The 13,900-nt window shown below is 46.4% G+C and overlaps 1 protein-coding gene across 1 annotated transcript; it reads left to right on the plus strand.

Moving 5' to 3' along the window:
• The first annotated feature begins 219 nt into the window (after window positions 1–219).
• Window positions 220–7,062, plus strand: LOC149329183 (TNF receptor-associated factor 5-like). Its single transcript, XM_089559192.1, has 2 exons — window positions 220–504; window positions 5,953–7,062. The coding sequence occupies exons 1-2, from the start codon at window positions 220–222 to the stop codon at window positions 7,060–7,062; spliced, it is 1,395 nt and encodes a 464-aa protein (XP_089415318.1).
• The last annotated feature ends 6,838 nt before the right edge of the window (window positions 7,063–13,900 follow it).

A 13,900-nucleotide genomic window follows, 5' to 3' on the forward strand; every position in this document is an offset into this window, starting at 1 on the left:
CTGCGGGGTAGCATTCCGAAGAGTGACTTGAAAGTGTTGACGATTCACCACGTGGCAAGGAACCGGAACAGGTGGCTATTCACAGCGATCAGAGCCTTGACGACGGGCAAAAAACAAAACCGAAGGATAGAGGGGGAGAGACAGAGATAGCGGGACAAGCATTCTCGGATGGGCACAGCATTTCCATCGTCTTTAGCACTAGGACGACAGCAGGACGGAATGCCTCCTGGAAAAGTGCCCTACACGCTGGTCGGCTTCACAGCCGAGCTCGACTGGAGGCCTCTGCACTTCGTGAAGCCGCCTCCACGCATCAGAGCGTGCAGTGCTTGCGGACTGGTGCGCACAAAGGCGGCAGTCCTTGCCTGCCAGCACGTCCTCTGCATATCCTGTTACGAGCATTGCACGGAGGGCGTCGAGCCCGTCTGTCCCCTGGATGGCCTGCTGTGCCCGGAAAAAGGCGTGAACTGGACGTACTTTCCCGTCCAAGAGCTGCTAAGTAAAGAGGTGAGTGAAGAGGGCGAACTGTTCAGGTTTTACGCGTCTGATGCTTGGTGTTTTTAAATGCAATAAAGGCTGGACGTTTCGCGTAAGCGGACGACATGACGACGCCTTCTCATAACGAAAGGTGAATGTCTCGCTATTCAGGGATGCGATTAGCGGTGACGCAGTGACCGTTCGAGTACGTTTCTTGTACTATCGGACTTTAAGCAATCTTCCTGCCACTCAGAAGTGCTCACGTGAGGAACTTAACTGTATTTCTACTGATGGGGGGGTGTTCGGCGCTCCTTATCCTCAATCCAACCGCGAGACTTGACCGGAATCTGCGAAAGTTTAGCCTACGGATTGATACGACTACAGCCGGGTAGTCATGGAAAATTGGAAAATAAAAACTTGGCAGGCATGACAGGAAGTTTAATCCACGGTGCGCCACGACAGCTGCGAAGACGTAATTGGGCGGCAAACTGAAGGCCATGCTTTCGTTTAGTGTTGCTCTCAGAGATTTATTTCGTGCGCTCTGTAGAGGAAGACATATCCCTCGAGTCCGGCAGCATTATTCGCTAAATTATTCCTTCCGATAGGCATATACCCTCGCAAGCGCCGGAGTGGACCCTTTAATATCCGCACGGGAAACATCCGTGTGCGGCACATAATCGAGTCTGCTCTGTGACTTAGATTACCATGTGGTCCACGCACAAACGTCGATATACGCTTTGGGATGTAAACACTTCGAGTGATCTAACGGCTGGGCACGAAAATTTATTAGGGCAAGTCGTCTCGTTCAGCATTCGTTTTCAATCGTTTTTGCTATTACAAGTCACCTAATTTAGTCGTTAATAATTTCATTGCCACTCTCGCGTTCGTCACGCTTTTTTGCCCGGCTTGTATCAGGCGGCAGAGATATCCGTGGCACAACGCGACTGTCAAGGCAACTTGGTCTATGCGTCTCCGGAACAGAGTACCTGCTAAAAATTTCACATTGTTTTTGCTACATCGCGGCTTTCGTTTGCTCTAGAGAATTGCTCTGACCACTGTACGTGATTTCGCTCATCATACCGTGTTTCTACAGAAATGAAATCATGTTTTAAAAAAAATAAGAAAAAAAAACAATTAATAAAGTATGCTTTTCTGCACAGGAGTGTAAAGTCAAGTGGAAATTATGTAAATTTTTGGCACTTCTTAAGTGAATTGTCTGGGCTGATAATTTTAAAAACCCCTAGTTCAAGTAAAGAGTGCCTAGCACTCGGTGAGACGCCTGATGCGGTCTCATGGCACGCTTCCTACCACTGTACGAATAAGACACCTTTAGGATACCGTGTACTGTTACCAGAATACCTGCCGGGAGCCGGCCCTATGTCAGTGCGTATGTGCAGATCGCCTCGAGGACGCCAGGTGGCGCCAGGTACCCAGCAGCTGCGAGATGAACATAAAGATAAGATGAACATGAAATCCTTCCGGCCGATTACGATAACATCTGGTATGTACAGGCTGGCAATGCAGGCGGTGAAATTAAAAATGCAGTCATGGGTAGAAGGTAATCGCATACTCGGGGAACTTCAGAATGGGTTCAGAAGGGGTAGGCGCTTAGATGATAGCCTGTTCGTGCTTACCCAATGCATAGAAATTGCTAAGGCGGGAAACAGACCTCTGTATTTAGCATTTCTCGACATAAGCGGTGCATACGATAACGTGAACAGGGAACTCCTGTGGAGCATATTACAAGATTTAGGTATTGGTCATGAGGTAATTTATTTTTTACAGGAAATCTACCGAGATAATAAAGTGGAAATTACATGGGAAGAGAAAAAAAAGTACCACAACTGTGGGGGTGCACAAAGGATTAAGGCAAGGTTGTCCTCTATCACCGCTGCTGTTCACGTTTTAAGTGGTAAATATGGAAACAAGACCAGAAGAAAGTAATCTAGGTTATAATCTGTAGTACAGATTAGGCGGAAATGCAGTTGAGCAGCGACTGCCGGGTTTAATGTATGCGGACGATATTGTACTGATAGCAGATAGCCAGGAAGAATTACTAACTTTGGTTAATTGTTGTGGAGACAAAGGAGACGCTCTAGGATTCAGTTTTAGCGCAACTAAGTCAGGTGTGATGATTTTCAACCATACAACTGATCAGTTGCTTGTAATACAATGCCACGAAATACCCAAAGTGGCCGAATAAAAATACCTCGGGACATGGCTAAACGAAGGGCAGATATACACGGAAAAGCATGAACAGTCTCTTAGGGCAAAATGACGAAGAGATGCCGGGATAATGAAACATAGGGCATTATGGGGGTACCACTATTACCACTTTGAGTGCACCTGTCAATTTTGCTGTCATTTATTTTCTCCTCCCTGTGTTTGCCTTTATAGGCTCTTTGATCTAATGTAGTTCTTCTTTCTTTTATAAGCACAATGTACTACGTATTGAACGTACATGTCTCATTCTCTGTTCCGAACATACTTTACTTACATTTTGTTTGATGTCGTACTCCGCCACCGTCAATGCTGCACTGTAAGAGGAAGCCAGGACCTCTCAAGCTGTCTATACAGCTTTTTCCCTGGCTGTCCTCGCAACACCCAGTTGCGGAAATAAACCTTCAACCTACAACAAATATGAAGTGTTAAGAGGTGTTTGGAAAGGAATAATGGTGAGGGGCTTACTTTCGGCAATGCGGTTCTGTGCTTAAGGGCAGAAGTTCTGTCGAGATTAGACGTAAATCAGAGAGCTGTTGGAAGATTAGCACTAGGTGACCACGGCAAAACCACAAACGAGGCAGTGCAAGGAGATATCGGCTGGGCATCTTTCGAAGCACGGGAAGCTAAGAGTAAAATACTATATGAAGAAAGCCTGAGGAAATTGGACGACAGCAGGTGGACAGCTAAGGTATTTAAATATTTATACAGGAAGAGCGTTGACTCGCAGTGGCGGAAGAGAACTAGAAAACTAACCAATAAGCATGCCGGTCATGAGGACGGAGAAAGAAAGAACATTAAACGACAGGTTAAAAACGCCGAATTTAAAAATTGGATTAATTCAATGGAAAAGAAACATAGTGTAGAACTATATCGATACTGGAAAAGGCAGATCAGGAAAGAATTTTTCTATGATAACCCTACCCTTTGACGCTAGGTCAGGGTGCCTTAGAACGCGCAGCTACAAAAATAAATTTGACGAAGAAGCTGACACATGTGCAGTGTGTGGTTGATCTGTGGAAACAATTGAACACCTCATACTCAAATGTGATGGTATCCATCCGGATGTCGATGCAGGCACAGTCACTCTTCCGGAGGCCCAAGGGATTAAAGATAACAATGGTCATGTAAATAAATATGCCGTAGAAGTTAGCAAAAAATTACCGACGAGTACGTTACTTCCTAATGCGAAATTTGCGCGCAGCAAATAAGCTGTTTCACCTTTTCGATAGATTGAGGCAAAGAAATCGAGCAACACATATATGCGCTATCACAGAATTTTTTTTTTTATTTTTCACACGTATTCGCAATGTCGGCTCGGGCGATGCACATATACAGATCCGCCGCCACCGATCTGGCTCTCTGATTGCCACCGCACAGGGGTTGCATTGGAGGAGGAGCGAAGAAAGGAATTAAGTTCGAGCCGGCGCTTTGACAACCGGAGACTCGCAGGAAGAGGGGGGAGGGTAGCGGCGTGTACACCCAGCGGCAAACGATGGGGGCAGAAGCGCGCGCAGCAAGCGGACAACATGATAAAGGGAGGAGGGAAGAGATAGCAGCGACTTACTGATGCCGCTGACGCCGATAGCGCTGGGGGGATGAAAGGGGGGCGGAGCTGGTTACGAGGCCGACGACGACGCGAAACCCAGGAACGGACGCCAAAGAGCTGCGCTCTAAAAGTTATTGGAGGATTGGTGGCTGAAAACCAGAGATGTGGCATAAGGTTAGAACTGTAGGCAACCGTAGGTAAAGATGATGGCGATTCTTAATGAGAATTGCCAACACAGTAAACAAAAAAATAATAAAGAAAGAAAAGCAGAGCATGGTGGCAATTGCCACCACCCCGTTTCAAAGGGGGCGCTCCTATCCATCCATCCATCCATACTGCGCAAATGCCTGCAGCATCAGGACCAGTCAGCGCATGCTCACTGGCAGTGGGTGGGATCCCGGTGCTCCGGAAAATGGCAACGCTAACACAGTACATTATGCTAAAGGCGTCTATATTAATAGACATCTACATACCGCGTACCATGCAACCGTTGCCATTACCGGAGTACCGGGAGCCCGCCTACTGCCAGTGAGCATGCGCTGATTGGTCCGGATGCTGCAGGCATGCGCGCAGCTGCCTGGTACCTGGCGCCGTCAAATTGACTTGCGCATTGGCTGCGCGCAGACTACCGGTACACGGTATGCTAAAGGTGTCTAATATTTAGCACTCAGTCGGCTGATAGCAGCTGAACCCGACTTTCAGTAGAGCAGTAACTGCAGGGTTGCGCAATACGCCAATTTAAAGGCTCGTCGATCGGGCCCCCTGCCAATGCAAAGTATAAAACCTCAGTGCAAGCCTGAAAAATGCAGTCTCTGGAGCGTACGCACTTGAGAACTGCCTTTTTAGGGCAAATTTTAACGTGAAAGCATTAAGGGCCCTATTCAGCGGAGAACCGGGTATCGGCAACAGCGTGTCGAGAAAAAAATCTGGATTGGTCGACAGGGTGATGACGTCAAAACAAAGCACATAACCACACGCGGGTAATTCAATCCACGGACAAGGATGACAGAATGAAAGAGTGATGACGTTGCTAACATTTCCTCACGGGTCTACTGTGTGGTGACGCAATCCCACCACCATTACGTAGTGCCTTGGAAGAACGAACAGCAATTGCGCTGAAAAGAAAAATTATCGAGATGCGAGTCTGTGACTCGGACTGCTACTCCTCAACCACTGAGACCGTTGAGGAAGGTTTGTTCGACTTGGCTGAAAGGAGGCCTTGTGTGGTTAAAAAAAATGACATAAACAACAAAATAAGGCAATAAAGAACAGTTTTCATATCTGTGGAGTGATCTGCAACGAGGACCTCAGGCTGCTGAAGAGACCTATTAACGCAACCGCATCGCACCCTTAAGGTAACTTTTTAGGATGAAAATTAGGGGCGATCAATTAGAGCATTGTAGATGTAATGCGGTAACATTGCACTTATAATTCCCTTTCTTGCAGTCAAGATTCTGATTGTGAGCACATCTTTTATCAATTTTTTTGCACCTGCCTTCAGTGATATTTATATAGCTTGAGTCATTTTCAGTTTAGCGGCTTCCTCCTACCCTATACAAGCGTGGATGAGATGTTTTTTTATATTTTAATTTGAATAATCGAAGCCATATACCGGGGATGACAAGGGCACCTCATCTTGATGTTGTATTATTCTTGTCGCTTGCACCTTTAGTAATTTCAATAACTAACATTTACCGCTTTCAATGCAGGTCAACTGCTGGAACGAAGAGAACGGTTGCACTGCTGTAATGGCTGCTTCAGACATCGCCCAACACTTCCAGCACGACTGTGGACACCACTCTGTTCACTGCCCAGAGTGCTCGGCGTCTGTTCTTTGCCGCAACGTGTGCGAGCACCTCGGATCTGGCTGTTCAGGTCTCCCAACTCGTCCTCCTTCAGAACACGGAGGGCAGACTGGGCAACATGACGAGTCACTTTTGACAGCTCTGAGAAGAGCCCTAGATCAGCACACAGGCGAAATGAGGGCAATCCTGGAGCAGTTGCTTAGCGATGGCAATACACGAGCCGACCATTTGAACAGGACGTCGCAACATATAAACGCTGACAGTAAAGCTATAAAGCAGGAACCCTCTCAGGAAGCCCGAGAAGGCCACGACACTTTAAACGGAAGGGCTCTCCATATAACCACATCTGAACAAATAGAAGGATCCTTGATCGCTAGAAGTGAGGCAGCCGACACTCTCCCGAGCAGAATAAGTTCATTAGAAGAAAAAATGAGAGGTGAATTTCAAAAGGCGTCGGCACAAAGGCACAACTGCTATTCACGGCTTGCTGCAGCCATCAATGAAGCTAAGGATAGAGAAAATGCAAACAGAAAGGTATTGGGCCAATTGAACAGACACATTCGTCAGAGTGAACACGGAGTATCACAGTGCCATTTCTTTATCAGAAACATTCAACTGCTCCACGATACAGCTGTGGCGCTAGGATCCGCCGCCTATGACACCCAGCGAGTGTACCTGTGTGGCTACAGCGTGTCTCCTGCGGTTGTGTTCAAGACAAATGGTCAGGCTCTGTTGCTTTATTTGGGGTTGCAGCTACACAAGGGCGACTTGGATGACGTAGTTCAATGGCCATTTCAACACAGATTTAGGCTTAGTGTGGTGCACCCGAACGAATGGACAAAACGGCAGCTCGAATTTAAACCCTGGCCTTTATGCACATATATACGAAGGCCCACAGGATTATCGAACGAGCCTTTTTATCATACCGAAGGGTCGTTTAATCTGTTTGACCTTGCACGTGACGGTTATGTGTGTCTAGACCATCTTCGGATGACACTGGAGTTGATTTCGTGAGCCGTACTTGCATGTTGGAGTGAGGAGGACATCTTGCAAATGCCTGAAGGCCAGTGGTGGTTGTGGAAGAAATTTCACCTCAAGAAATTTTAAGTGGATCTTGACTGTTGTTTATATCGACTGACCTCTGCGCATCACTTTTGTTGTGAGCAGATTGATTGTGAAATAAAACTGTTTTTATGTTTTGCAGTGAATAATAAAACTCAGACTCTGAGTGATCAAGTAGCATTTTTTGTAAGGCAGAATTTTCTTTCGTTATAAAAGGCGCAATTACTTTGATGCAATTACATATTGCAGCAAAGGCTGTTATAGCCTTGTTTTGCCACACATATATCCCTGCCTTCTACCATGGGATGTACTCATTAGCTATGAAGCCTTAATTGCTTCATGAATTTTTGATCTTAACATAAATAACGGAATTGAGTTCAACTCATCAACCGCCTTCAAAGTAAATTGAATTTTACGCCTGCAAACCTAAACGTGGCAGGTTTCAAAGGGGTCATTCCATGCCAAGCGAACCAGAGTTTGCACTCGACGGGCCTCTTCCGATCTTTTCCATAAAATCTGTGGCTCTTAATTGAACCGTCGACAGTTCCAGTTGACTGCGACACTTTTTTTCGTGAGGCTGGCAAGCATGGGTTGCCAATAGGCATAAAACAGCACTTCATGCCCCTACAAGCAAAGTATTCGTTCAGGGAGTTTTACACTGATGCCTCCAAGACTTCTTCAGTTGCAAGTGCAGTTTACAGCTGTCAATCTTCCGAAACGAGAACAATGAATAGACACACAAGAATATTTAATGCAGAATGTCATGGTATCCTGTTGGCTTTCAGATCCATCCTACAAAAGAAAATCCCAACCTCTGTTATTTATTCCGATCCTTTAAGTGTGGTTATGGCCCTGTCCTCCGGGAAACCCTGTAAAAACCATGTTATGAATTCCCTCTTGAAATGCTTTACGGCTCATTATACTGGGCACTAGATCACTGTGGGATAGAACGAAATGAGGAAGGAGATAGCCTTGCTGCGTCGGCTGCCAAACCGCGTCTTATTCATGTAAACCAACTTCCACACCATACTCAGGCCTCATATTAGGAGTGCACTCCGCAAAGAATGCCTGCAGGATTGGGACAAATAGAAAACAAACCACACACGACAAAACCAAGGATTGGAAGATATGCCAGAGATGAACAAAATTGATTCAAAGAAGTTGCTATCTGCAGACTGAGGATAAGATATACATACATCACACATTCACATCTTTTAAACGCTACACCGGCACACAGTGGGCGAGATGTGGACCCCACATCTCAGTTGTGCACATATCAATCACGTGCCCGAGATTGGAGACAGAAAGACGACACGTTCCAGAACTGTGCACATTCAAAAAACCATTGCACCCTTCTTTATTTTCAGGTGATGACCGCATGCTTTATTGGATAGGGCTTTCAAACACTTTACACATATAGACTTTTGGCAAGATATCTCTTATTTAAAGTAACCTCAGCCCCTCCTCAATGCTGAGAAGGCTGAGCTGCTAGATGCGTCGCTCTTTTTGTCCAAGCAAGGACCGAGGTTTAGGCTATCGTCTTTTATGTATAACTCCTCGTACCACAACTTTTAGGTTCTGTACACCACCTTAAGCAATTCCACCTGAATTGTACACCCTCATGGACATGCTAACTGCTCGTAGGCCCTATACACCTGGAGTTGATTTTAATGTGTCATACTTTAGCCTGAGCTGGCCAACAACCTCGAGTCTGGCGCTCTTTGGCCTTCGATGCCCTTGCGCCAATAAAAAGCTAGCATCATCATAAACCGTTTAAAGCAACTAGCTTTAAAGGTGCACTGAAAAGGAATCTGAACTCGTATGTTTAGCGCTGCAACTCGGTCTACATGTTCCAAGCGTTCTTGGAAGCCTCGAATTATTGCCCTGTGCGGCCAAGTTCCCTAATTTAGAGCAGATTAACATGGAGCTCAACCCTTCTTTTATTTTTAATTCCCCGCAAATGGTGGGAGGAGTCGACCAACCTTTCATCCAGTCCCGTGGCGGCTTGTTGCTCTGCCATCGGCGGAGTGATACGTAGTGATCGGCGAAAGCAAAGAGTGCACGCGTATTTTCACTTCGGTGGGCCTAATATTCAACTAGGTAGTCTCTGACTAGACCTATTTATTCACGGAAACCTAAAAGAAACAAAATAATTGCGAAAGCAAAGTTGCCACGCGACTGCCTGAAAGGCACCCCATGCGTTGGTAAACTCCTTAAAGAAAAGGTGGGAGATGGGACATTTAATCGGATTTAAATGAGGGAAATCGGCCGCACAGGGCCATAATTCAAAGTTTCCAAGAACACTCGGAACGTGTAGATGGAGTTCCAGCGGTAAAAAAGTACGAGTTCAGATTCCTCTTCAGTGCACCTTGAAGGCCCTTGGGGAAAAAAATTCCAGGTCATGTGGCAGCCCTTTGATATTCTCAGATGAGCACAAGATTTGGTCTCGCTATCGAGTGCACGACATAACTTCGTCGTCGCCACATCTATTCAGCGAGAGCCAGAGATATAACCCAGGCAGCACTAATTGTACTGAGGATGTCCTCAAATGCTCAGAACGTCCTTATTCTGAAGAGGCAATTCTGAGCACCTTTGAAGGGCATCGATGCCTTATCGTCTTGAGCGTGTCCCAGATTGTACTTTGCTGGACAACTGGAGGATGAAAATTCCTCGAATGTCCTACAATCGTCCTATCGCAGGAGAATATTGTGGGATTGAACTGAGATCAAACTAGCTTCATCTCTCGCTCTATGGATCTCTTTAATTAAAATCTGTAGGTTCATTAAAACGTCTGTACAATCACGATGCAAATAAGCGCGAACAGCACGGTGCCTATGTGCACCGCTGTTCGAATTTCTTTTGACGGTGTGTTTACTTCGCTGGTAAGAAAAAGACGTTAGAGTCGTCCTAGAATGCATCACAAACAAATCTGGCATCTTTTTGTTACCACTGAAGTATAAGCGTGTTTAAAAGAAACGCGAACAGCAGAGAGCCTAGGCTCCGCTCTTCTCGTGTTTCTTTCCATCGCGCTTGTACATGCATATAATCAAGTAGATCATTGCGACCCCAAAATTATGTGCCTTGAGGAGATATCCTGCAATAATTTTGCATGCTTTCCATAAGGTTCCACGGTTTAGATTATCTTCATGAGGATGTCCTCAGATTGTACTTTTCTGGGCTTCTGGAGGATGAAAATTCCTTGAATATCCTACAATCGTCCTGTCGCAGAACAATATCGTGGGACTGAGATCAAACCAACTTTACCTCATGCACTCAGGATCTCATTATTAAGAACTGTAGGTTCATTAAAAAGTGTGTACACAGACATATTATGTGCCTGTGAAAATTAGGCGCCTTGAGGAGTTATCTTGAAATATTTTTCGATGCTTGCATGAGGTTACACTGTTTACATTTTTGGACCATTCAACTTTAGATTTAGGGAAAAGAGAGTTATAGCTCTCTGTGGCACTGGGCACAGTAAACCCGTGCTGCGCCTTTTTTGCTCATTCTGGTTAGCTTCTTTCATATTAGCTTTGACTACAGCACTCCTACGAAAAAAAAAAATCTCTTGATACAAATTCAGAAGTAGCTCTGAAAATGTCCCCAACCTAAATCCTCAAAACGATCTGAGCATGCGACACGGATGGAAAAATGGATCCCAGCTGGACTGCTTCAGGACCAGTATAGAAAGCCTGAAGATGTCTGAACATTCCGACGTGGACATCCTGAGTTTATACTCAGGAGGTCATACTCAGGTCATACATTCTGAGGTCATACTCAGGATGTCCTTGCGTTGTCTGGCCAAATGGCCACCTTCTACAATTCCATTTCCTCAAAAGTCCCGAATGTGGCGTTAAACTACCAAAAGCTTCGCAGAGCCGAGCGAACTGCTAGTGCTGCTACGCGCACGACAAACACCACGTCTTCGGTCGTTCGATTGCAGCGCAAAAACGCAAAATATTACTCCAGCGTAATTCCATGCTAACATGACGCATATGGGGGATTTTCTGCCATGTGCCAAAGCCGGCTCCACGAACGTTGATATTTTCCTTGCTGTGAGCCTTTTCTCATTAAAGTTGAGAGTGCGCTCCACTCGGCCATCGTCTCCATGGTTCGGCTCACGCTAACCACGAACCCGCAGTGGTTTAAACTCCATGTACGCGAACTTTCGCGAGAACAGAAAGCTGCGGGCTCGGCTCTTGCTTAGAGTCACCGTGTCTTCCATAAATAGTGTTCGCCCGGAACCAGATCGTTCATGCTTCCAGTTGCTCTCTCATGCATTGCGGTGGAGCATATCTTAATGACCAGGCATGCCGGCCTGGTCGTCGCAGCTGTACCAGCATATAGGCCTGACATAGGTTCGACATGTATTTTGCTGCGGCATTGAGGTAGAATAAAATAAAATTAATAACAACATTCCTATTTGCTTTTTGCGAGTGTTGAATAACGAGCCTAACATTTCTTATGGGTTACACACGGAAGGGTGTCGCTGAGACACGTTCTGTGATGGCTGCTAAGAAAGTTACTGCTGCAAGTACGTTACAAGATTCAGTATAGTGTCACCTTTCGGTCTTCTCCAACTTTCAGCACCTAGCACCTTCCAAGTCCTGCTGCCTGCAAGAGTTAGAAGGAGCTATTGCTCACGCTACTAGCCAAAAGTATGTAACAGTTTAGCTGCTTGCTCTGCAAGCGATGTAAACAGTTGAACGAAAAATACATAGGCTCCATCACGACCTAGAAAGCCAATTTGAAATGCTTCTCTATGCGAGTCAACACGATTCAGTTGCATTTGCAGCACCATTTTAGATCTCCATCAATGCCTTTCAAGTTCTTCGGGATGAACTAACATCTGCAGGAACAGCCACTAACCATTTTCACCAATTGCGTTCACTCTCACTCTTCCAGATACTGAAGGGCACTGCGGTAACATCTCTCCCTAATGACCTAATGACCAGTGTAGGAAGTGGCCCCGTGAATTCATTTGTCTATGAAGCACAACGTAGCGAAGGCCTGTGGATTAATTGTGACCACCTCGGGTTTTTTAATCATCAATGCTGCCTGATATCAGTGCGCATCAAAGACCTCGTTCATCGAAATTAACCAACAGTCATCCACTACGATTCTTGTCATAGCCCACGTGTAACTTCTTGGCGTTAAATACCAAAAATAATGCAACATAAAATATCCTGGCATTTAAAAGCAATCCATGCTGCTTTCAGATGAGTTCGCTTAGTGTACTGCTGTCCTCTGCTTGCTTACTTTGGAAAAGATTGCAAATATTAGACAGACTTCTTTACTAATTACATTTCAGTGCGCTGAGAAAAAGCCTATGTAGCAATTCTTTTTTACCTAAGGTTCAAGAAAGGGCTGAGGAATACGCAGTTCCTCGAAGTGTAATGAGAAATAAATTGTGCTATTTTTGTAAGGCTAACCACGTAACATATGATAGGTGTTACGTTAAGAGATCGGAAGCGGCGGAGTGGGTGAGAGAACAAACGCCGGTTAATGACATCCTAGTTGAAATCAAGAGGAAGAAATGGGCTTGGGCAGGCCATGTAATGCGAAGGCAAGATAACCGCTGGTCCTTAAGGGTAACGGAGTCGATTGCTGGAGAAGGCAAGCGAAGCAGGGGGCGGCAGAAAGTTAGGTGGGGGGATGAGATTAAGAAATTTGCGGGAATACGGTGGCCGCAACTGGCGAAGGCCAGGGTTAATTGAAGAGACATGGGAGAGGCTGTTGCCCTGCAGTGGGCGTAGTCAGGCTGATCATGATGATGAACCACGTTATAGCATGGGATGGGCTTCTGCATGGTCACCTCATCACCTTCTGTGCACACGGTTTCCAGCCCTAGCAAAATTGCTGCATATGCCGTTCTCGGTATGTACAAACCTTGGGTTTATTGGCGAGGGTCAGAACATTACATCAGCCGTTGCTCTAAGAAACACGCTTCTAGGGCCCCCTACGTTAGTGCAAGCAGTTCCGGGGGTCTCATGCGCACACATAAGTTACACGAAGGAAGTGTTCCAAAAGTCACAAAAAGTATGCGTCCAACTGCGCCATCTTATGCTTGGGCTTCCCCTGCGTCGACCACGGCCCCGGCCACGGCCCGCGCAATTTGCTGTCATTGCCTCCCGATTACTGCTCCGGGTGGCAGTCGTTCGCTCTCCCTTGAGCAGTGTTTCATCCTTTCCCCTTACGTAAGCGGCCACCCGCGGTATCCTCCAGGAACGGGAGCACAAGCAGCTGCGCTGTCCTCCGTTCCCGGGTGGCTCGCGCGGTTCGCCATGTGGCGTTCGCACGCTCGCCGCTGGCTGGCGGAGGAAATGGGGTACGCGGTTATCCCACAACATGACGGTGTCACGGAACTGCAGTGACGTCTTATTTCTCGCTCCCGTCACCACGCAATCTTTGTTGAAGAAACACGTACCTGCAAAACAAAAATGAAACAAGGACCAAGACCTTAACAAAGCTCCGGGAATCCCGTCTCTCTTTCCCATTATGGTCAAAATTTCGGTTCTCAACGAATTATCATTTCAGCTAAGCGGCAGACATGCGCATGCCTGCGGGGTAGCATTCCGAAGAATGACTTGAAAATGTTGACGATTCACCACGTGGCAAGGAACTGGTACAGGTGTATACGCGGTGGCTATTCACAGCGATCGGAGCCTCGACGACGGGCAAAAAACAAAACTGAAGGAGAGGGGGAGAGACAGAGATAGCGGGGACAAGCATTCTCGGATGGGCACAGCATTTCCATCATCGTTTAGCACGAGGACGACAGCAGGGCGGG

The sequence above is a fragment of the Amblyomma mixtum genome, chromosome 9 (genome assembly GCF_055824585.1).
Source record: "Amblyomma mixtum isolate Tamu chromosome 9, ASM5582458v1, whole genome shotgun sequence".
Classification (NCBI taxonomy): domain Eukaryota; kingdom Metazoa; phylum Arthropoda; class Arachnida; order Ixodida; family Ixodidae; genus Amblyomma; species Amblyomma mixtum.